Source organism: Pelodiscus sinensis, chromosome 6 (genome assembly GCF_052426305.1).
Source record: "Pelodiscus sinensis isolate ZL-2025 chromosome 6, ASM5242630v1, whole genome shotgun sequence".
Lineage (NCBI taxonomy): Eukaryota > Metazoa > Chordata > Testudines > Trionychidae > Pelodiscus > Pelodiscus sinensis.
The window spans coordinates 115659409-115684081 of record NC_143057.1 but is presented as its reverse complement, the minus strand read 5'-3'; the positions used below and the strand labels follow the sequence as shown (position 1 = coordinate 115684081).

The 24673-nt window shown below is 45.7% G+C and overlaps 1 protein-coding gene across 1 annotated transcript; it reads right to left on the bottom strand.

Moving 5' to 3' along the window:
• Positions 1-248: 248 nt before the first annotated feature.
• On the bottom strand, positions 249-24245 carry MEX3C (mex-3 RNA binding family member C). The gene is made up of 2 exons (XM_075932655.2): positions 23150-24245; positions 249-3378 (listed from the first exon to the last, which is right to left on the bottom strand). The coding sequence occupies exons 1-2, from the start codon at positions 23814-23816 to the stop codon at positions 2153-2155; spliced, it is 1893 nt and encodes a 630-aa protein (XP_075788770.2). The 5' UTR covers positions 23817-24245; the 3' UTR covers positions 249-2152.
• Positions 24246-24673: the final 428 nt, after the last annotated feature.

The window sequence follows — 24673 nt, the reverse complement described above, 5'->3', positions numbered from 1 at the left end:
TTTTCGTAAGTTTGGTCAATCATTGCTACTTTTTAAATACTATGTGTAAAATTAGTAAAGAAAGAGAAGCAAAAAGATTCTCTTCATGTGAAGTCATCTAAACTTACAGAGTGAAGACATTTGAAAAAACATTCACTTACAAAGCACTTACATAAAATCAACCCAATTTTTAAGAGAGGAAAAGGGAAATATAGTCTCACAAAATCTACTTGAAATGAGAATCATGAAGACAGCAAAATCAGAAAACATTCAAGTTAATGGAAACAAGTCTTTATTAAGTAACTTTTAATATCAGAAAAATAAAACTCTTATAATTCTCTTTACAGCAAATATATAATATCAGTGCTTTGGCCATCATAAGTTAAAGGCCCTTTATCATAAAATATATGGTTTTTAAACTTTACTCAAATTGAATTCATAATCCCTATGACCTCCCTACATATACATAACAAAAAGAGTGTAGTAAAATTAGCAAATACTAAACTATATTGATAGTTTATCATTGTTAGTTTGTGGTTTATAGAAAGGGTACACGCACCTAATATCTGTCGATTCCTTGGCTTATTAGTTGCAGTGTACAATGCAATAAAATACAAAATACATGCTTGGTGAACATTTGTTCATATCTACAAGACTGCATCTAAAGATTCGGTTTCAATACTGACATTTAACTATTCTACAAGCAATTAGCATTAAAGTTATGCATTACATAATAATATGCCATCAAGGCAACTCTTATACTGAAAAATCATAAAATAAAAACCATTATTTGTAAACTTTTATACGAAATGTAACTCTTCAAGTGGAAATAAAAAATAAAATTTCTGTATATTTACTAGTTCAATACATAGAATTTGTTTTGCTATACTGAGGAAAAGTTTGTGTGTCTTGGGAAAATAATGCTTTAAAAAAATAGAAAATTCCACTAGAACTCCACTTTGTGTGTGTGTGGGGGGGAGGGGGTTCTTTTTTCATATGCCAGCACAGATTTTGGAACATACTGAGGATGAAGATGCTAGAGGCATCCACAGGTTGAAATGTAAGCAGCACATTTGAAAGACAGTTTTTGTTGCAATTGGAAACAGTTTTGAAATGATGTAAAATGATTGAAGGGCCATGGTCACAGCTGCTTTCAGGAATTAGACAAGAGCACATACACTCCTCCCCCTTTCTCCTTTACATTACTAAAATAAAATATAGATATTTATATAATGTGCAAGACAAGTATGGATTGAACATAAAAATGCTTCACATTTTGAATTATATAATCTCTAAAATGTCATTTAAGAACACCTTGATCAGACTAGTGAATGGAATGTTAGCATCCTCACTATTCGCCAAAGTATGTGCACCCCAAAGCCCTTATTGAAATGGGATCGAGCCCCAGTCAGGCTATTCCGCATTACATTAAGAAAAGCAATGGGTAGGAATTCACAATGAAGGAGACCAAATCATTCCTGATCCTCTGAACATACCATTGTTCACAAACGGGGTGGATGAAGGTCAATTTGGCAGTCCCATTTCCCCCTCCCCCCCAGATAAACAGTGATCTATTTAAAACTGCCAACAACCTTATCTAGTCCCACAAAAAAAAAAAAATCAAACTATGCATTAAAAAGTTATTTGCAATACTGGAGAATTAGGCGTAAATTGTTGTAAAATAAAACAAAGCCCAAAACCTATTTCAAAACTGGCAGTGTAAAGAAGGCAGCATTGGAAGTGTTTTTTGATACATCAGTAATACCACGAACCCTGTAGAGAAGACTAATTCTCTGTTGAGGCTATGAGGTTCATTGCCTCCAGAACATAGAAGTTACCAACACTTTAATACAGATCACTAGGAAAAAACCTGTAAAATTAATTTGTTTTCTTGGTTGTGAAATTGATCTAGAAGTTTTCCCTCTGCTCCATAGCCTGATGTATCTCTGCTAAACGTGCCATCTGTTTAAACCAAACCAGACAGAGACCATCTAAGTTTAGTGTTACTGTAGCAGCCTTTTAGAAAGCATAAGTTTACTAACAACTTTAGCCTAATCCCAAGAAAGCCCAGTAACAGTCAGAATTAATTAGGAAGTTTACTGGGGGGTAGGGGGTTATCATTACACCCATGCCTTTAAGAGTTAAAAAGTCCATATATAATATCTATATATATTTAAGAGTGAATTTGGATTGCCTGAGTAACAGCTGTCTGGCAAACTGGACACGATGGCATTTCTTTTTCACAGATCTTGTTGGCACATTCCATACAGAAGAGATTGTGGCCACAAGGAACTAGGGCAGCAATAACTTCATTCTCAAAGCATATCACACAGTCATGCTTTCGTCTAGATTCGGGTGGTGAACTGGATGTGGAACCGCCATTGGAAGAGGAGTAACTGTTGGTACCATTAGAAAATGCAGGGATGTATATTGGAAGGCCAGCCTGGTTGCATGTACTGGGTGGGTCACTTCTCACTCTCCTAGCAAGTGGATGTTCCAGAGTTTCAGGAAATGTAGGTGACAGACGAGGAGTAGATGGCTGACTCCCTCGACGCTGAGTCTTCATGTTACCAGTAGGGTCACTACCAAAGCCAGAGAGTGGGGTTACTGGTTCAAAAGGGGTCCAGATGGTTTGGGAAGGTGTTGGTAAGGAGTCATACGCAGGAGAGTCAACTGCAAGATCTTCTGTGCCTATAGAAGGCAACGTTTCTCCAAACCAAAAGTTTCCTGTGCTGAATGGACTTGTAGGGCTGAAGTCAGCCAATCTATTGCTTCCAAAATAAGAATCAGTGGAGCCACTTCCTAAGGAGCTGGAGCTGTCATTTCTATAATTAGAAATCATTCTGGTGCGGCTAGGAGGGACAGGATTGGAAGTAAGCCACGCAGATCCGAAAGTGCCTCCTTCAAAGCTCACATCTGTACCATTGTAATGGAAATCATTTTCTTCATTCAGCTCAATGTAGTTTCCAGTGCGCATGGCAATATGCATTTCTATTTCTTCACGTGCACGGTCTACATTTTCAGGCATCCCGGTAACCTCAAAGACTGGCTCCTTGTCTCTGCTGGGAGTAACTATATACGTGTGGGTCTGCTGCTGAATTCTTTTGATTGTAGCTCCTTTGGGTCCAACCACTAGCCCAACTACACGGTAAGGCACCCTGACTTGGACTGTAGTCTGACCTGGCAGGTTGGGAGTACATGACAACCCACCCAGAGCAGGACCATTTTTGTTGCGTGATGCTCTGATCATGGAGAAGTGTTCAGCAGCTGAGAGAATTTCCCTTTTGGCCATGGCTACATCCTCTTTCCGTCCAGTGACGACAAAAATGGGTTCTTCTCCACGAACAGGGGTCTTAATATAAGTATTTGTCTTGGCCCTTAACGCTTTTATTTTGCAACCTGTTCAGAGGAAAAAAAAACAAAAACAAAAACACACATTTAGTAAAGAGTATGACTTTAAAAAAACACCCACAAGAAAACAGTCCCCTGTTTTAATCTGTGAGCTTTAAGGAACTACAAGCCTGAAACCTGAAGCCATTTGTTCTTCTCTCAAACCACGTGAGTGAAAAACAGAAAAAAACCTTCTTCTCAATTTTCCATGCTGATCTGTGGTGAGGGTAAGACTAACACACTGCAATAACATTATTTAACTGATTGTTTTTAATTGCTTTAAAAAGTGTTTTTACATTATGCCTTAATACGCTAGTTAATTCTGGAGGCAACTCTTCCTAATGCTTGGTCTAATCTATGAGGCTTTGTTATTTCTGCAAGGCTTTTTTTTTTTTTTTAAACCGCACACTATTAAAAGCAGCACCTTTCCAATGTTTCCAAGAGAAGAAAGTGAAATACAATTCTTATATCTCAGTGAGTTTTAAGTGATGCAATAACATTTTCTATTAGGAGTCAATGTTTAAGATGAAAAGAAATTCAGTTGCATGCTAAGGGTTCACCTGTAAAATGATTGTGGAGGGGGGGAAAAAAAAAAGATTTTTTGCTATTCAGCTCAACTCTTTTCGGCCCCAGCTACTAGGGATGTCAATGTGTTTACATGATTAACCAATAAGCCTGGGCTTATCGATTCATTCTATCATCTACACATACAGAGGCAGCAAGGGGGTGAGTATCAGAGGCAGTGGGGGAGGAAGTGGGAGTCAATACGCTCAGGGAACTGGCTTTTAAACTGGCTCCAACAGAGCCATCTCCTTTCCCCTTGCCTCCCAAAGGCAGCGGTGTGGGACGGGGCAGACACACAATAATCCAGGAGAGCCAGCTTAAAAGCTGGCTCTGCAGGAGCACCACCTCCTGTTGATCTGCCTTGTTCCCCCTACCCTTTAAAGGGGGGGGGGGGCGGAGAAGGCAAGAGCCGGTACATGCAGGAAGAGGCTTTCAAGCCGGCTCCCCAAACATATTGGCTCCCATGGAGCCTCCTGCCCCTTTTAAGCCAGCTCCCTGCAAGCACTGGCTCCTCCCTGCTCCCTCCCGGCTGCTAAAATTTGCAGCGGTTACACATTTATACAAATACCCGATAGTCAACATCCCTACTGTCTACATCAGTTACTTCATGATGAACCTTCAATGTTAACACTGGTAGATCTCCACGAGTTGTAAAAGCAGCAGGAACACCAGGTAAGTGTAGGCAAGGTACTGGCAGCCTTTCAATGCCTTGTGAGGTAGGCCTATCTACCTGTACCTTTGTCTACACACATGCTCCATAAGTTTACACATCCCTAGTGCCAATTAGTTAACCATTTAAACGGGTGCAGGCAAGGGCCCTGTCCATGATGCGCTGGACCGGACCCACTGTGGGAGGGGGATGCTCTCTCCAGGCTGGAGCACCCCCATGCCTGTGGACCCCGTGGTGCTGGAGCAGCCCTTGACAGTTAACCATTCACATCCCTATTTGACACCTGCATAATCTTGCATTAACACAAGGTTGGCAACTTTGGATATATTCCTGGAGGTTTCATCAATTGACAATCTTTATTCCCAGAGACTTCAAGACAATTCTGGAGAGTTGGCAATCATACATTCCGCTGACTTCTCCTGCTCTTCCCTCCCCCTTAATCAGAAGTGAATTCTTGACTTGTCTGAACTGAACACAAGAGTTAGGGGACCAGACAATGCATGCACAATAAGCTATAGGTACTGCAATCAACCTCCTCAAAACAGGACATTTGCCAAGAAGTGTCATTGTTGCCAGTGAGCACTGGTATAATTTATGCTTTACTTCTGCCTCATTTGATTAGTGGAAACTTCCCTGCCAGCTTGTGGAGCAATAGTCTGCCAGTTTCCTTCTGGTTATAATCGTTGTACCTTAGTTTCTGCTGGGGATTCCAGGCTGTATTTACATAATTTCTACTCTCAGCATTCAAAGTATGAGCACAAAAAGAAAGGATGGTCTCTTCCTAAAACACAAGAGTATTTTTAGCATGTTGCACATTCAAGCAACTCGAACCCATCCTGCAGATTGGGATCCCAAAGCAGCAGATCCCTGTGTCTGTTGGCAAATGTTCTTTATGACACAGGAAGTCTATAGTGCAGCTTCCAGCAAGCCTACTAGCCCAGGAAGACTCAAACTAGCTGAGCTTGAGCTAGTTCAGGGGTGGCCAACCCATTCCAGATGAAGAGCCAAGATCCAGCTGGATCCAGTGCGAATAGCCGGGGCAAAAAGTTGTAGAGAGAAAAACAAAAGACTGGCTCTTTAAGAAGGCTTTTTGGCCTTGGCAGGCTCCCATCAGCAGCTACGGCCGCCATATTAGAGCTGCCATTTTGATCCGGACGGCTCCCCTGCCCCGGTGAGCACAGGGGGAGCCGTGGGCCGTGTTCAGGGGGCACGGGGGTGGCTTCACGAGCCACACATTGGGGGGAGGCGGGGAGAGATCCGCAGGTTGGCCATTCCTGAGCTAGTTCAATGTACATGTACACTAGTGGGGCTGGAGCTAGCTGGGGTGGGAGGCTTGCTTCCAGATGCAGTGCAAACATACTTCAGCAAGGGAAATGATCAATTTAAGCCCTTCAAACGTTTTGTCTCAAAATATCGGTACTTACTACTATTCAAGTAACACTATTATGATTCAAATCAGGAGTGGGTGCATAAAGGGTTCCTCTACAGATCTTTCCAGAAATCTAGAAGCTATGGGGATGTCCGGTCAGCTGACTTGGGCTTGTGGACCTTGAGCCTAAAAGTGTTTCGGCTCAGGCCAGAGGCCAAGCTCTAGGAGCCTACAAGCATGAAGGCTCTCAGAGGATGGGCTCCAGCTCAAGCTAGAATATCTACCCAGAAACATTTAGCCTCACTTCCAGAGCATTCATGGCCTGGAGCTTTTAGCCTATGTAGACATACCCTAAGAAGCCCTACACTGCAATGCTGCTATCAAGGCCAGAACAGGCACAAACAGGGTGGGTGACACTACGCCTGTGCCCAAGTGCTCTCCTCTGCTGAGCAGGCCCTTTAGTGTCAGCAGGTAGCCAGAAAACATTAGAAAATCCTTAATTTTTTTTAAAGAGCTTTTTATATGAAATATTCCAGACTATACTATGTACAAGGGTGCTTGCAGAAAGTGAAATTTTTAATGCAGTTATTAAAAAAGTAATAATATGTCCCACTCTTTTACTTTGTAAAGAAAGATTTGAATATTGCATAAAACCTGTCTAGCAGGACAACAGCCACACCGGCAACTGAGTGGGAGGACTAAGAAAAAGTCAGATGTCATAAGGAGTTGTTGGTTTTGGAGAAAGGTTACATTTCTCTGCTAACAACAGTAATGTATAAATTCTTAACTGAAGTAATTTTCTCTTCTCCCTCCACATTCGAGATTGTGTTGTGAGCTTCCACTCTGAGTAAGTGCCTAGCCTGCGTTGGGCTTTTGATGCTATCACAAGCATTAAATTGATGAAGCAACATGGAATTTGCCTTTTGGGATAAATTACCCACAATGAGTCCATATGCTGCTGCTAAGCTTCCCAATGCAGTAAAGCCTTGTTTACCTGCATACCCCAAAATGAAGTCATATCCTCCTGGTGTGCACCTATTATTCCCCCACATGCAAAATTATTTTAATTTCCTTCATTCCACTTGGATAACTGATACCATGCCCTTATTTCACAGAGGGTATGAAAAAACAAACATTTACAGAAAGACAAACACACTTTACAGTGGATCTGGCACAAAGAGTGATTTTAAAAGGCAGATTTGAGCCTAATTACCAGTTTCCATAGTGCTTTACCAATCTGAATAAGTTACTCATTCAAAACAAGTTTCCCTGGTAGCTAGTCTGTCTTCAGCACCAAATCCCCACAACCTGCAGGGCCACACTTGCCATTTCAGCTGAAAACTCCTAGAAGGTTGCTTTTAATAAACTTCTGTCCTAGCACAATTCACATTGATAAGAAGGATTCACAACATGCCAACATTCAGAATGGTGCACTGACCAAGAGGAGCATGGCTTTATTTTAAGATATGACTTGTCAGCCTTAAAAAAAAAACAGATATGCCTCTTGCCAAAGGTGGCAGAATAATACCTTCAGATATTTAAAAATTAAGCTTAAAAAAAGGTGCTTCCACCCACTCCAAGATTAACACTCAAACTTTCCGAGGGATAGAAAGAACAGCCACTAAAGGAAGTCTGTTATGGCCCTAACCAAGTCATGGTCTACTCTGGTCAATTTCAGTCATAGGATTTTAAAATTAATCAATTTAATGGTGGTGTAAAGGAGTGGGGAACGGATTCAAAAAGGTGCTGTGAAGGTTGCAAAGTTATTGTCAGGAGTGGAGATTGCCACCCTCACTTCTGTGCTGTTGCTGACAGGTACATTGCCCTCAGAGCTGGGCATCTGGAAAACAGTAGCTGCTGGTCAGGCACCAAGCTTGAAAACCAGCGCCACTTCAGCAGCCTAGAAATGAGGGTCACAGAGTAGGGCTACCGTATGTCCACATTCTTCCAGAATTCTCCTGCCTGGGTTGGAGGATGTCCTAGCCCAACAGCTGCAAAGCTTCCTTCTGCTGGGTGAAGTTATTGGAGGTGGGTCTGATCTGGCTCCTTGAGCAGCCCTTGCAGGGGAAGAAGTAGTCCCATCCCCCCCAGCTCAGGCCAGGACTAGCAGCTGGAGCCCAGCCCATGGTAGAAGCCCCGGATGGAACGTCACCACCCTACCTCTCCTTTACCATAGCCAGATTTCCTGGGGGAAGGTAAGAGGTCATGGTCCATGACATGTTTTTGTGGCTGTGAATTTGGTAGTGATATAATCATGATGAATGACACCGGACACCCATGAATGCATCAATCAATACCAATTCAGTTTAGTTTGCAAGGAGTGCTAGAAGACCCGTAACAGACAATTGTAAAAGGCACCCAAAACAAGGTAATTAAACCTCGTTATATAATTCTATTAGAATTACTTTTCTCTTGGTTTTTAGTTGGTGGTTCTGGTTCTCAACCCTCCTCTCCTAGTCACTGCAGAGGTTGCTGATGCACAGATTGATTGATTCCATTTCCTTGTACAGCATGTTGCAGCTGAACATGTTGCCTCCAGTCTGACATGGAATCATTAAGCTATTAAGAATCACACAGCCACTGTACACATCAAAGGGTTTCTAAGCCCCTTGAGTCAGAGACAAAAATGCTTGCTTATGAAGAGAAATCCTCCAGCTCTGTCCGCCCCACCGGTGTCTCCAGATTCTTGATGTGAAACAATACAGAATATCCCAGCAACAGATGCAAACAGCAAAGTCTGACAGCCATTGAGTATTGTAATTTTCTTAGACTGAGGCTGGTCTACACTCCTAGGGTATGTCTACATATCGAAGTTATTTCAGGATACCCCATACGCTGCATCTTAACAAGCCACCCGTTATTTCAAAATATTTTTCAAAATAACGGGCGTGCTATTTCAGCATCCCGGTAACCCTTATTGCACGAAGATTAAGGATGTCTCGAAATAGCACTTTATTTTGAAAAACTCAAAATAAGCTACGCAATTTGCTTATTGGATAGAGGCAGCAAGGGGGTGGAAAGTGACTAGTCGAGTCACTACTTGACTAAAAGCTTACGCTTATCAGATGGTCAACTAGTCACTTACATCCCTATTCCCCACAGACAGGAGCTGCTCTTGTGACGCAGCCTCTGTCCACAGCAGGCCCAGACTCACCATGGACAGAGGCTGCTCCATGGAATGTGGAGCAGCCTGTGTCTTGTGGAAAGCTTGGACCCCCTCACAGACAGAAACTGCTTCAAGGCAGCCTCCCCTGCCCTCTCCCTGCCTGCTGCTGCTTATCATAAAGAGGCAGCAGTGTTTGGGGGGGGGGGGGAGGAGGAGGGGAAGGCAACTCTTCCATGGACTGGATGACCTTGAACAAGTCACATAGCCTATGCTTCACTTCAGGGGGTAAAACAGTGACGGTTCTCCTCCATGCTTTATGAAAATTGGGTTATGAATATGCAAAACTCAGATGCTTAGAGCAAAATACCTCATGTAACCTATCAATTTTAATGTTATAATGGTCTGGATCTGTATATCTTATTTTGGTGCATGTAACATTCTTGTATGCGACATTTAAAATATGAAGTATGAGACTGCTTGTTGTTTTAAATGTGCTAATGAGAGCCATTACTGAATCACCAGATTGTTGAGAGCACAACTTAACTTGTAAACTGCCTTGTTTGTCCTGTAAGTCCAAAGGTGATCTGACTAGTAAGACAAGTGATCATACCATCTGGTACTGGGATTCCATTTTGACCCTGGTATATTCTCCAAGGAAAGGGGGATGTAGAACAAAGAGTTCCCAGCCAGGGAAAAGGTCTATTTAAACAATGGGAGACTATCATTCCTTTGTCTTTGGCTGGCCTGGCACACACCAAAAAGATACAAAGAAGGCAGGAGACCCAAGTCAGAGTAAAAGACAGTCTTCAAGTCAAAGATGATGCCTGAAATAAGAACAACACGTTAAGGTAAGAATCTGCTTGCAGTACATTTTTAGTGAGTTAGAACTAAGGATGTTAAATGGAGGTTAACTGACTAGTCGACAAATTCCATCGACTAGTTGATAGACACTTCCGCATTCCTCCTGTGAAATGCACAGGAGCCCCCGCTGGGGAAGTCCTGCTGACTCCGGACTGCATGCAAGCGTGTCTGCTTTGAAATGTACAAGAGTCCCCAGCAGGGGTTCATGTGCATATCAAAGCCATAGCGCCTCATGGAACCTGGGGTCAGTGGGGGACTCAGAGTCCCCCACTGACCCCAGGCTCTACACTGTGCTGCTCCATTTAGCATTTCCCCAGAACCCAGAGTCATTGATGCTGCCCCTTTGAAATGCTGCCTTGGGGTTTCAAAGTGATCCCCAGCTTAGCTGTGCAGTGCTGCTGCTTTGAAGTAGCCCTTCTACTCCCTCCCCTTTGCTGCCTATCTGATGGGGGGAGGGGGAGGGGGACAGAGAGAGAGAAGAGAGAAGTCAACTTGTCCTTAACAGCCTTAGTTAGAACTAGTTACGCATTTGCTTTTCAATATAATTTAGTAACTTACTTTGATCTGCCTGTTTGCACTTGAAACCACTTAAATCTTACTGTTTACACTTAATAAGAATACCTAATAAGAATACTTTTTTTTTTTTAAATCAGGACAGGTGTTACCTTGGAGAAATGACCAGTTTGCATCTCTTTCTTTCATTGATAAAGAGCAAACATCCTCAAGATTTCCTTAATTTATTTGGGAAGAGGGTTGGTTTCCTGGGTGCTGTGCTCTAAAACTGCACTGTCCCAAAGCTGAAGTGATTCAGTATCTGCACTGCTTTGCAGGGGGTGGTTTCTCCAATTCTGTGCTTTGCCTGGGGAAGACCAGAAGATCTGGCCCAGCAGGACACCCAGAGTGGCACAATCAGCACATCAGGGAATAGTACCAAGGGAACTCCTGTGACTGCACCATCACAAAAAGTTCCCGCTCACCTCAAGGAAGCGTTTTGAGGATAGTGGGGGCCTAGACAGAATTCAAACACTATGCTTAGTATGAATCAGGACGAGGAGAGTCTGCCACTCATTCTTCTCAGGTGTAAAGTGCAAATGAAAATTTAAGTATAATAATAAATATTCACCCTCAAGGTAAACATCTGAACAGGCACCCATCAACTGTGTCAGCAGCAGGCAGGTGTTCCATTATGTAGCAGATTGTTTGGCCAGTGGAAAGACTAGACCTCCACAGTCATCCCACCACAAAAAGATGCCTGGAAACAGCTGTCCACACCTACTGTGTATCTCTGTAGGTCAGAAGACCGAACTATCAAAACTGTCAGTTGCCCTTCAAACAGCTTTAACTTATGTACTGATGGGTTTTCAATTCAAACCCCTACAGTGCATAACTTCCAAGTTATCAATGCTAAAACAGGGATACTGCCTTCTTGCAGTTGAGTGCAGCAGAGGTTCTGGGTAGTTTGCTGCCTAGGACACAGGGACACATATGAAATGGCAGTAGCACATGGTTTGTACTATCAACCTAGGAGATTTAAAGTATGGAGATGTAATATCTTATTAATTCAGAAAATGTGCATGCAATAAATTATGGAGAGTTAAAATATCTGGATAGACAGAGGATATCTGGGGAGAGCTTTTTCAGGAAATATCTGAAACTTGAAAGGAAGTTGAATTTTGAATTTTCTGGACTTGTAACTTGCTTCTTTGAAACAAAACAAAAACCCTAAAGCTTTCAAGACTTTTTTTTTTTTTTTTTAAGTTTACAGCCAATGGCAGTTTAGGGTGTATAGCAAGTTGCTCTCTCCCCCACCCTATCTTTTTCCTTTGTACGTGAGAACTGACTATTGGTCGTTCAAAACCATAATTTGTAAGAAGGGAGCTGAAGAGACTCTTGGAGGATCCCCGTGGAGCACTGCATTTAATCAAGCCTATGCAGTATACTGGGATCAGAGGCTTGCTCAGACTGGAATCCATGTGTGGCATGTGGGGGAAATATTCAAGATCCAGAAGTTTTGCTGGTGCAGCTTGTGACATCATTTCCCCCCCAGGACCAGTTCGGTTTAAAAATTAGATGTTCACAAATTAAAGTCCACAAGATCTTTGGCTAGTTACAGAAATGGAAAATCTGTACACTTCAGCTGAGAGCTGGATGGGAAGGAAATCAAACAAGGGTCCTCAGGAAGCATCCTCAAGGGATTTATAATTTCTCATGAAGCCTTTTAACAAAAACTTTGCAACTTGGGTTCAATTTTTATGTAGCATGAGACATGCTTTTGGCAAACTGCATAAAGTCCATTAAACCTTTAGCAACTATTCTGACCTTTGCCATCAATTAAAGCACATGCATGTGTTCCTGTTTCCTGATGCAACTAACAATAAAAACAGAAAATATCAACTTCACAAAAAAGTTTATGCATCTTATTTCACCAAAAGCTGTTGAAAGAAACACAGTTGGAAATTCCAGACCAAGTATTTGAGACAACAACCCCCCCCCCCCCACCAACAACATGTCATCTTTGTAATAACTAGGCATGTTAAAAACACATTTATTCAAGTAAGTGTGCAACTGCTGAAAATTTCAGCGGTTACACAAAGGGGAGGGGTGGAGAAAGACCTGTGGCTACCTGGGAACTGGTGCACGCAAGGATATGGCTTTTAAGCCAGTTCCCTACAAGCACCAGCTCCTGCATAGCCCCCCCCCCCCCCCACTCAATGCTGTTGCCTCTGATACAAAGTAGGGATGTAAAGGACTAGACAACTATCCAATAAGCAAATCGGACAGAGGAAGCAAGGGTGGGGGGAGGACGGGGACACAAGAGAAGGGTACTTAAAAGTGGCAGCACCACATGGAGTCCCCAGCTGATCCCAGGCTCCAAGCAGCTCTGCCACTTTGAAATGCCCCGCTGAGCCCAGGATCTGATCCTAGGCTCCACCCAGCATTTCAAAGCAGCAGCGCCGCACTAAGCCCATGAACTCTCCAGCTGACCCCAGGTTCCAGTGGCATTTCAAAGCGGCAGCACCACACTGACCCCGAGCTCTGTGTGGAGAGCCAGCTTTGCAGTGTACAAGAGTCCCCAATGGGGGCTCTTGTGCATTTCAAAAAACGAAGTACCTGCATGGAGCCTAGGGCCAGTGTGGGACTCTGAGTCCCCCGCTGACCCCAGGCTCCATGCAGGCACTTCCACTTTGAAATGCAAAAGAGCCCCCACTGGGGAACACCCGCATGGAGCCTAGAGTCAGAGAGACTTCCCACTGGCCCTTGGCTCCATGTGACATACCAACTTTGAAATGTACAAGAGCCCCAGTGGAACTCGGCAGTGCTTATCAACTAGTCGAGTAGTGGATGGAAATTCCATCCACTACTCAACTAGTAAATTAATTGCTAGTTAACATCCCTAATACAAAGGCAGCAACAGGAGGGTGGGGCTGTGTGTAACCATGCCCACGCTCATCGGTTAACCATATATACGGTTACACTTTCTCATCCCTAGTAATAACCTGTGACAGAAAGTGCTGGAAATTCAGAAATAAAGTTAAGAGTGTCAGCATTCATTTTGACATTTCTGGCACTTGTCAAATTAGTTGTGTAGCTTTTACATTGCATCTAGTTTGTGATCTTCTTGCATGTCGTGATCAACTGCCACACAGGCTGAAATATGCAATCATCTTTGTCATGAAAATTAGGTTTATTCCTAGAACTGTATGAATAGTGCAGTTTTGAAGGCTAATATGCTTCGGCTGTGTCTACACTACAAATTACATAGGTATAATTTCTGTTGCTCATGGGGTGTGACTAATCCACACCCCTGACTGACCCAAGTTATACCAACCTAGTCACTGCCACTCAGAGTTGGAAGAGCACTCCTCGGTTGGCTGAATTAATCATGTTGACTATAGGTTGTCTTCAGGAATACTAATCTTGTCAACAGTAAACATACAATTCCTGGAGTGGGGCATTTACTTAATGACACTGCTAACTGACTTGATGGTCATTGATTTAAACCAAGGTACAAATGTAAACATTGAGTATCTTTTGAAAAGCCTTATAATTACTTCACTGGAGACTATGCTCTTCTGACTGAAGTACTGGGGAATTTGGTCTAGACATGTGGGGAAATCAAACAAGTTTCCTTTGTAAATTCAGCTGTTTTTAGATTATCAACCATCTACAACACAGATTTTTCATATTGTTTGGAAGTTTCAAGACCATGTTAATTAAGAAGAACTTTTGCTCAAGAAAAGTACTACAATGTTTTATTTCCTATGAAGTTTAGGTCCAAGTTTGCTGTACACATTGAGCATTGATCTTCATTATTAATGTACTTGGGTATAGTTTTAACATCCCCTTTCCTTCCGCCTATCAAGGACTGGCAGACCAGGTTTCTGCCTCAAGTTCTGATTTAATTTGTGTGTGAACTGCTTCCTTTCATCTCAATAGGGTACTTGAAGGCTTCAGTTATCTGGCTACATCTTGACTAGTTTCTGACCTAAAATGCCCTGCTATTGCAGTTTCACTAACGGTGGCAAAGATGGAAGATCTCTGTCTATACTTGCAAAATACATAGTGTTAGAATGTTTATAGTGTTATAGCCATATTAGTCCCAGGTTATGAGGGAAACAAGGTTAGTGAAGTAATCTCTCTCACTGGACCACGTTCCAGTGGTAGAAGGGACACACTTTTGAATTTTACAAAGCTCTTCTTTAGCGAAAGATATTACCAGGCCAACCTCGTCTGTCCAGCATTAAAATGTGTTAATATGTAAACCAGGGATGATCAAGACAGTCTTGTTGGGCCATGTCCAGCCGACCAAGCTGGTTGATGCAGTCTGTGGCCACTCTGGTGCTCCCCTACCCCCAGGCCAATTGAAATCTGGGGAGATGGGAGCATAAAAAAGTCTCTTCCCCCTGCCAGGAGCGCAGCGCCTAGAGGGAACCGCCAGCTGTTCAGAACAGCTGGTGGTTCTCTCTAGGTGCTTGGGGCAGGGGACAAAGACATCACTTGCTCCCCCACCCCCTAGCCAATCAGGGTCTGTGGGCAGGGGAACATGGGAAGCCTCCTGGCCCTGGCCCTGCCCCTTCTGCCCAAAGCCCCACTCCTTCCTGGGCAGCCTGCAACCACTTCAGAAATTTGAGAAGTGGGCCCCCCTTCAAAAATTTATTGCCTACCCCGATGTAATCTATGATTTGGCCTTACTGAATGAAAATATTGTCATATTTAGAAGTATGTTGGCTAGCCAGAGTTAACATTCAGGGATCCAGAAGGCATGTGTACAATAGCCTTTTGTTGTTCCTTTCCTCATTATTAAAGTGTTGCACCATGTTTTAAACATAACTGTTGTCACACTAAGGGCAAAACTGTCAAACTAAGTTGCAAATCACAATTTTAATGCAATGTGTTTTCCTAGTATACATGAAACCTGGTGTAGCTACAGTGCTTGGAGCAGCCAGCATTTTACCTGCCCTCTCATCTAATGCTTCTTAGAGAAGGTCTAGATGACTATGAAAAAACCAACAACATATTAACTATTGCAGGTGATAAAAATTATTCTCACTCTGATAGTGGCAACAGTTTGTTTTTAAAGCATTAGCAGTTACATATGTTATTTACTTTGTCTATACTATAGCTTCCTACCAGGGGAAGTGTATCCATGGTAGCAACAGGAGGAAGTTTTAGAAGGTAAATACATCTGTTGTAGAAAAAACTTCTATAGCTATTTTTCCTCCTTAATCCTGTATGTCTGGAACCACTGGAAGTCTTCTCCTAATCTCCTTCCTCCACTGCCCCGTAAAACACATTGTTGTCCTGTTTCTTTTCTTTTTTTAAATTTCTACTTCTGTTCATAATTTTGGGGGCCCAAGTAGGCACTCCAAATCAAGTTTTCCAAGGATGGCTACAGATCTATGTGATCTTGCACAAGTTATTCAACTCAATCTTTGTCAAGCCAGGCAGCCAGTTGCTAACCAGAAACAATATCTCCCTCTGTCCCCTTTTCTGCCAGTGCTCAATAGCCCTTCTCCACATTGTGGAAAACTTAGGGGTTTCAGAATTCATAAGGAAAATTCAATTGTTTTGGAAAAGATACATGAATTCATATGAACAAATGGTTTATACCTTCCTCCAAATGCTTTCTAATGGGACATGAATGCTCAGAGCAAAAAAATTAGGACTGAAAAGTATATGGCTATGTCACTGAGGTTGTATCTAAACTACAGATGCTATAGAGCAGAAGTGGGCAATAATTTTTGGACAGGGGACACTTAATTTTTTTTTGAAGTGGCCCTGTGCTGCCCTGGGAAGGTCTAAACGAGAAGGGGTGGAGCCAAGATGCTTCTGGGCTACCCCACCCACAGACCATAATTGGTCTGGGCCTGGAAGATCCCCTTTGGCCCCTCCCCTTCCCACTAGGCACCTTTGAAGTGCCATGCGCTCCTCGCAGGGCTGGGGCAGGACGAAGGAAGTTTTGCGCAGCTCCCCAGCCCCTGATTCACCTGAGGGCGGGGAGAGCACAAACCACCTCCCAGCCTACCCCCGTGGCACTTCAAAGTGCTACATGCTCCTCGCAGGGCAGGAAGAGGCATCACACGTTCCCCCCGTCCTGAGGCCAATCAGGGCCTGGGAGTGGGGTATCTGTGCGAAGCTTCCTTTGCCCTGCCCCAGCCCTGCACGCGTGCACGTCACTTTGAAGTGCCGTACGGTTCTCACAGAACGGGGGTGGGGGTGCGGAGGAAATGTTGCACACTCCTCCCACCCCGAGGCCAATCAAGGCTTGGGGGCGGGGAAGCACGTGACATCTCCTCCCATCCTGAGAGAAGCGCATGACACTTCAAAGCGTTGCACGGTCCTGCCAGGGCGGGAGGAAGTTTTGCACGCTCCCCCACCCTCAGGCCTTAATTGGCCTGAGGGCAGGGGAGTGGCAGAGCCTCTGCGGGCCGGATCAACCCTCCTGGCAGGCCGAATCTGGCCCGCGGAGGCCCTTTTGCCCACCCCTGCTATAGAGGTATAGTTACTGTGCCATAGCTATCCTTCTATAACCCTGTAGCATAGATACAAACTCCAACAACTAGAGAGATTTTTCTGTGATTGTACAAACACCAACTCCCTGAGCTTCGGCAGATAGGTCATTGCATAATGCAGGCATCCATACCAGGGGTTAGGTTAGCTTGTGCAGGGATGTTGATTTTTCACGCCCTGAGCTGTTGGCCACTTTTAAGCATGGACCATACCAGGAAGCAGCAGCCTTCAGTGAAACACCTGCATAACAGAAGTGCACATTTGCAATTTACACATCAATAAAACCTCTGTAATTTGTGCAGTGTCCACATTATGCATCCTGGCTAGTGTAAATTTATTGAAAATATCCACACAGCTCTTTCAGCTTGGACTACACTTTGAAGACCTACTAAATCAACTGCAGATCACTCTCCCGTTGACTCTGGTACCCCATCAAAATGAGAAGCGTAACTTAAGTCTATAGAAGAATTTCTCCCATTGACCCATCATGGTGTAGATGCCACAATGAGTTGATCTCAGCTATGTCAACTGCAGCTACTTTATTCATGTAGCCAGAGTCGCACGAGGAAGGTTGACAACCCCGAAGCGTAGACCTGCCCTTAAGCTTCCATTGCTCAGGGAAATTGTGTTCTTGCAGCAGGGATCCCCAACCTTTTAAAGCATGAGTTCACTTTTTTGAATGTAAGTGCAATCCAAGATCTACCTCAAGCCAAATACCCTTGCCCCGCCTCCTTTCTGCCCCTGCTCACGCCATCCTCCCTCCTTTTCCCACCCTGCTTCACTTTAACAGGCTGGGGGAGGCAGTTGGGGTGTCAGGGGGTTCTAGGTGCAGGCTCTGGAAGGGTGCTTGGATGCAGGGGTGCTTGGGGCTAGGGCAGGGGTTTGGGTTGCAGAAGGGGGTTCATGACAGGGGTAGGGTTTCGGAATGCGAGTACCAGCTTGTCCCTGCTTACCTCAAATGGTAAGCAGTGCCCAGCTGGTGCCCAGGCTCACCCTTGCCCTGGCCTTGCACCACTCTCAAAAGCAACCAGCAAACTCCATCCTAAGCCCTGTTGTGCCCCCCTCTGCTCTGTGGAGATAGGATACAGGGTGAGAGAGGGGGCACCTTGACATCAGCACCCCTCTCCTTCCCTTGCACAGCAAGCAGGAGGCTCCCAGGGGTGGGGGGGAAGGCAGCTCCAAAGCAAAGGGCAGGAGATGTGCAGCAGTGGGGGGAGTGGTAACTGAAGTGCTGTGCTTAATAACCTCTTGGCCAAACCAGTCAGGATCCCCTGTCAGAAGTTCCAAGATCTACCAGGAGATCCCGATCGACTGGTTGGTGACCACTGTCTTACAGTGATGGATCCCTCCTGTCACTGTAGCGCCTTATCAGTGCTACAGAGTTACAGCAGCCTCGCTATGGAGCGGTATCTATACTGTTATTTTGCTTGTAATGTAAACAATGGCCTCCAACTGCTTCAGCACAGAGGCATTAAAGACATCTGTCAGTTCCCAAGACAAATCCCCAAATTGGGAAGATAGCAGAAGTAGCAATCCTGAAGGATAAGTGCTGTAATAATAAAGTACTACATAAACTAAGAATTTTAATATACAAATAAAAATATTTAAAAACTTACAAAATACATTGACAAATAAGTCAGTTTACACTTTTGTTTTGCTGTGTTATGATATATAAATAATGCTGGCAGTCAACTCCCTCTGCCCCTCTTTAAAAAATTCAGCTTGGCTAAAGAACATTTTGTAAGTTCCACTCACCCTAACTATTCCTTTTAATTGTGCACAATAAATATGATCTTTAGACCCTGGGAGTTCTCCAGAAAAACCCACACCAGACTTTACATTCCTGATATTTCAATGATTAAACAATCAGGAAACATATAGTAAACATCTTCCAGGTTCTCATTGTACACAACAGGGCAACAACAAAAAATACAAAAGGACACAAATCCAATTGTTGTAAGTTCATTTGCAAGTCACTTTTAAAGTTCATTAGCACTGTATAAAATATTCTTTATACTGAACAAAAATGTTATCAAATCAGGAAAGCAGTACTCAATGTGATAAAAACTATATTAGTTCAAATCCAGAAAGCAACCAGATACTTAGGAATTGTGATGGGATAATCACATTTAACAGTGCAACTGCAGCGTCCTTACTAGTATTTGGACTGCTCATTGTTTTCATAATTATAGACTAACACAGCTACCCCTCTGAAACAAGGAAGACTGAATTTAGCCTTCAGTTCAGCACCAGTTCCCAGACTATTTTGTGCGTGTGCTTGATGTTCTATCTATTCACCTCAATGCTTTTTAAAGAAGGATGCACATAAACCAACTAAGTTTGGGAGTCGGTGCTCTGTGAATACGTAACTAAAGTGTATAATGGAGAGAGTAGAATATTAACAGATATTTATAAATGCAATTTTGAAAATTGTTTTAATATACTACTTTTACACCATTTGTTTACCTCTGTGAAGTACAGACTTCCTTTAATGAATTGCCAATACATCTTTAAGAAAAGCAATGCGTTTATGTCATTGTTTTTGATAACAAAAGGTAGGGTTTTCATTACTATGTTTCTCGTCTTCTACTTTTTCTCTTCTGAAGTCACTTTGTTTATGACATGATCCTCTCCACAGCAACTAAGTGTCTTATCACAAACTAAAAAGTATAATGTCAGATGATGAATAAAATGAAGCAGAGCACAAGAACACTTTAGGAACAAAGAACATGTTTTCATACAAACTTCATTGAGAGAGTCATTTAAAACAAGAAAAAGTGCTGAAGAAGATACAAGGAAGAATCCTAAACGGGTGAAGGGTGGGATGAACGAATGAGTCTTTCACATCTAATTTCTATGATCCTCTGAAAGAGGAAGGAAGAGAAACACAGAAAACAACATTTTTCAATTCTGTTTTCCATGCTGTGACACCAAGTCTTTCGTCACTCATGTTTATTTCCTGGAAAAGCATTTTCACTTCTGAATACTGAAATTGGTTGCTCTCATGGACACACTTAAAAGAAAGGCCTCAGATCTGTGTAGTAGATCTGGTTGCATGCAGGAATCAAGGGGCATATTCCTAACAGGGTTATAAGAGTTTGACTGGTTAATCGATAAGATATTTATAAATTTCTATTCCCAGTTAAACGCTGCATTAGGGATGTGAATGACTAGTCTCCCCCCCACCTTGCTACCTCTATGAGAAAGGAGCAGAAGGGGGGGGGGGGGGAGGAGAGAAGGGAGTGTTTTGAAGCAGCAGCACCGTGTGGAGCCCAGGGCCAGACCCTGAGCTCCATGTGGCACTGCTTCTTTGAAATGCCACATGTGGCCAGCAGTCAGCTGGGGACTCCCCAGCTGACCCTGGGCTCCATGAGGTGCTGCTGCTTTGAAATGTCACAGGGAGCATGGGGCCAGCAAGGGACTGCTTGAGTCCCCTGCTGGTCCAGTGCTCCCCTCAGCGCTTTCGCTTTTGAAGTGTAGCAACAGCTCTGGGGCTGTTGATACACTTCCAAGGCGAGGTCCTCTTATCAACTAATCGAATAGTCGATGCAAACTGCATCAACTATTTGATTAGTCAATTAATCTAAATTTAACATGCCTACTCTGTCCTTTTCTGGGGAGCTTGCTGTCCCACACTGCAGGATCTGCAAACCCCACTCCTAGGACACCCCGGGAGCAGGGCCTGCAGAGCCCACCGCATGAGGCAGCTGGCTCCCCAGGAAGGGACCGGCCCCTCCCAGGTAAAATGGTAACTGCATACCATTTAGATTTTTTCACGTCCCTATTTTCTCCTTTGATAATCTGTGAACATTTGACTTTGAAGTTTGTTATATGAAAGGTTCAACTACTTATATCAGAGAAATTATTGAAGAAAAAGTTATTTGTTTATAGACTTTTCATCAACAAAAGAGAGAATCCTTGACCTGAGTAGCATACTGTCCAAATGAATAAAGAATAGGGGAAGTAAACCCAATGAATAAACTGTGTTTGGAATGCACCTTGCTCTGCTTATTACATATTTTAATTTTGCTATTTAGTTAATATTGCTTTGAGGAAATACCATGGGTTGTTTAGTTTAACTCACCATTTGACTAGCAAATGTAAACAATGCAATATAAAAAAAGGGTAAAGAAACAGAGTGCTTCTGATTAGATGCCTAACTTTTTGGAATCATGTTTGATGATTTCAGCAACCCCCTTAAAAATTATGAGAATAAAAGAACTTTTAAAGTTTGTATTCTCATTAGACACTTACCAGAAATACTTGTGCATGAAATGATTTTATCAACCCCCATCTTTCTCTCCCAACCTGATACCACAAGAAAGTGACAATACTGAATCCGTGACATCACAAGCATGACCTTACCATGAAAGCATGATTTGAAAAACAGACATGTGACTTTTCAGTAAGATCAACAGGAAGCAAAAACTGGAGCAAGTGAGGGCAAGAACACTCAGTCAAACAAGCAACAGTTAAAAATAGCAACAAGGGAAATAACACATTTATTCCCTGTTAAATTTGCTCATGGTGGAAGTCTCATCTTATTTGTCTGAATGAGCATGAATGGAAATTTATCGTAATAAAGGACTAAGCATGCAATTCTGCAAATATTCAGGCAAGTGACTATCTTCATTCACATATTAGTCCCATAGAAGCTAATAAGACTACTCATGTGCATGTGTTTGAAATTTACTAACTTTAGGTCAGATTCTACAAACCAAGTTATACCACAGATCGTCTTTGTTTGTTTTTTTAAAAAAAACTTCCCCGCTAAAAGTAAAACAAACTATTTGCACTTAACCAGATTATACTGAAATTTATGGTTTAAAAATGTCACACATACACAAACAAGGAATCACCACTAATACACTCAACTCTTTATGCAGGCTTCCCAGGTCATTCCACTCATGTTTTATTGCATGCAAGGGCCCATTCTCACCAATCCTGAGCCCCCCTTATTCTATCCCCAGACAAAAAGAAAGACTGGGGGAGTTAGTTTAAGGGACTGGTGGGAGAATTTACCCCACTGACTGAGAATGAAGAAAGGCATTCATTCAGCTCTTTCATGCCATTATGTAAACCTGAATAGCAGCAGCTACTAAAACTGGGGGTGAAGGGGAGGAACAAAACAAAAACCTTTATCAAGTTTAAACCAAATACAGGACTATGTTTAACCAAGTAGCCTGATTCTAACAGCCTACTCAGAAGAAGAGATTACAGTGGTACCTTTACAACCCTATATCTACCTCCCCTACAGTGGCTTGTGCTGGTTCATGCCCCAGCAGTTGTCCAGCAACTCCTCTCCAATGGAGATAAGGTACATTATACCCCTCCATAGCAGATAGGTAATGCAAGTAGACTCCAGTTTCCCGCTTTACCAGAGGGGTGCTGAGCAGTTCCTGCCAACATGCTCCTCTGGTGCACACAGGCTTCAAGCCACTAGACTGGCAAATCTCATCTCCCCAGAGTTCTGTCCCTTTTAGTAGAAGTACTCACCAGCACTTGGCCCAGTGATTCTTGACCGTGCTGGATCTGGCATTCTGCTAGCTTCCCCGCCCCAGGCACTACTGCCCCTTACCAAGCGCGCTCACAGCACCCATCCTACCCATCTCCTAGCAGGGATTGTGGCCCATCCCAACAACCCCCCTTCCAGAGCTCAGCCCACCCAAGTGGGATGCTATTGCCTAAGGCTCAACCCTCCCCCTGCTTTTGCTTCGGGGGTGCCAAGTCTCCCAGCCCAGGTTCCCCACACGCACATCCACCCCCCCCTCCTACGGGCACCCACCCTACAACCGCAGGCGGGGAGTCCCCAGCCTCTCTATCCGTGACACACCCTTGGCGAGGCGGCTCTCCATGAGCGCCCCCAGGCGGCCCACACCCCCTCCTCACGGGGCTGTCCCGGGATTACCCCACCCCCGGAGGAACCTGCCCGAGCCCTCCCAGCAACTTCTCGGTCCCAAGCACCCCCCCCCCCCCCGGGCCTGCCTCGGGCCACAGCCTCACCTGCCAGGCTTATCCGAGCGGCCTTCTCCCCAGCGCTGGGCCTGGGCCTCCCCGCCCGCAGCAGGCCCTGTCCCCCCCCGGGCGGGCAGGCCTCAGCCCCGCACCCCCCTCTCCTGCTGGCCTCGCCCGGGCCCGCCCCCCACCTCGGGCCTGGCTCGGCGCCCGTCCCGGCCCCCCCTGCGCGGGCGGGACTCACCCTGCCGGCCGACGATCTCGGCCACATGCTCGGAGCTGGGCACCGGGACGCACTCGGTGGTGTTGACGCTCTTCCTCCGCAGCAGCGCCGCCTGCTCGCCGTTCAGAGCCGGGGCCGCCGCCGGCCCCCCGCCTAGGCCGCCCCCGTAGGCGTGGGACAGCATCGCCGCCATCATGCCCTGGGGATCGTCCGCCCCGTACAGCGCCCCGGCCGCCGCCGCCGCCTCCTGGGCATCGAAGGCGGCGGCCGGGGAGAGCAGCACGGAGCCGAGGCCGGGCAGCAAGGGGTGAGGCGGCGGCGGGGCCCCCGGCTGCGAGGGCGAGGAAGAGGAAGACGAGAGCAGCAGCAGCGAGGCCGGGTCCTCCTCCTCCTCCCCCGCCAGCAGCTCCTCCTCCTCCTCCTCCAGCTCCGCTTCGTCCCCGACCTCCTCCTCCTCCTCCTCCGCCCCGTCGGGACCCGGGTCGGGCCCCGCCAGCCGCTGCCGGGCCTGCTGCCGGGCGGCCGCCTCCCCGCTGCCCGCTAGGCCGTGATCGTGGAGGCCCAGCCCGGCCAGGCGCTCCCGCAGGAGCAGGGTGTCCGGCTGCTGGAGCAGCAGCAGCGGCGGCGGGGGCAGGCGCGGGGCTTCGGGGAGTTCCCCCTGGGGGCCGGCGGCGCTGCCGCTCGGCATGGCCGGGAGCGGGAGGCTCGGCTAGGTCCGGGTCCTGCCGCCGCCGCGGAGCCTAGCGGGGCAGGCCCCCCTCCATGCCGCGGCCGGGGACACCGAGTGACGCGGGGCAGGGGGCCACCGGGCGCGGCCTGGGCGCTGCTGCCGCCGCCGCGCTCAGCGCTTCTTTTGTTCCATCGCTTCCCACTCCAGAAAGAGCCGCAGGCGGCGGCGAAGGCAGCTGCAGCCCCGCCCCGCCCCGCTCTCCCCGCCGAGCGATTGGATGGTGGAGCCGGTGCCGGGGCAGGACTGGGAGAGGCGGAAAGCGGCCCCCCCGGCCCCTGAGCAGGCGCTGATTGTTGGGGCGGCCCGGTGCGTATTGTGACGGCGAGGAGGCCGGGCTGGGTCCCCCTTCCTCCGCCTCCTCTCCCGGCCTAGGTCAGGCCAGGCCAGGGTGGCCGGCGGTGGCGCCGCCGCTGCTGCTAGGGGAGGAGGCAGCGGCGCTAGCGCGGAGAAAGGCCCCCGAGCCGCTTGCGAACATGTGCGCCCGGGAGCGGCCACAGAAGCGGTCTGAGCCTGAGCGTGGCTGCCCTCCTGAGTGCTCGCCGGGGCGTATCTCTGCGCTGAGTCTACCAGGGCATCCAGACCAGCTGGGAGTATGAGAGTTCACCGACTATCCCAGAAACCTTCTTATTTGAAACGTGGAATACCTACTCATCTGTGTCACGGGGAGGCTCTGCCGCGGCGGTATGTGTGCTGAGACACCCAACCCCTAACGCAGTATCCATTAGTTGCTTTTGTGTAGTGGGCACTGCTCAACCCCAGGGAGGTTTATTCCTGCTACTATAACCGCACTTACAGGGCACTTGGGCTGTGTCTAC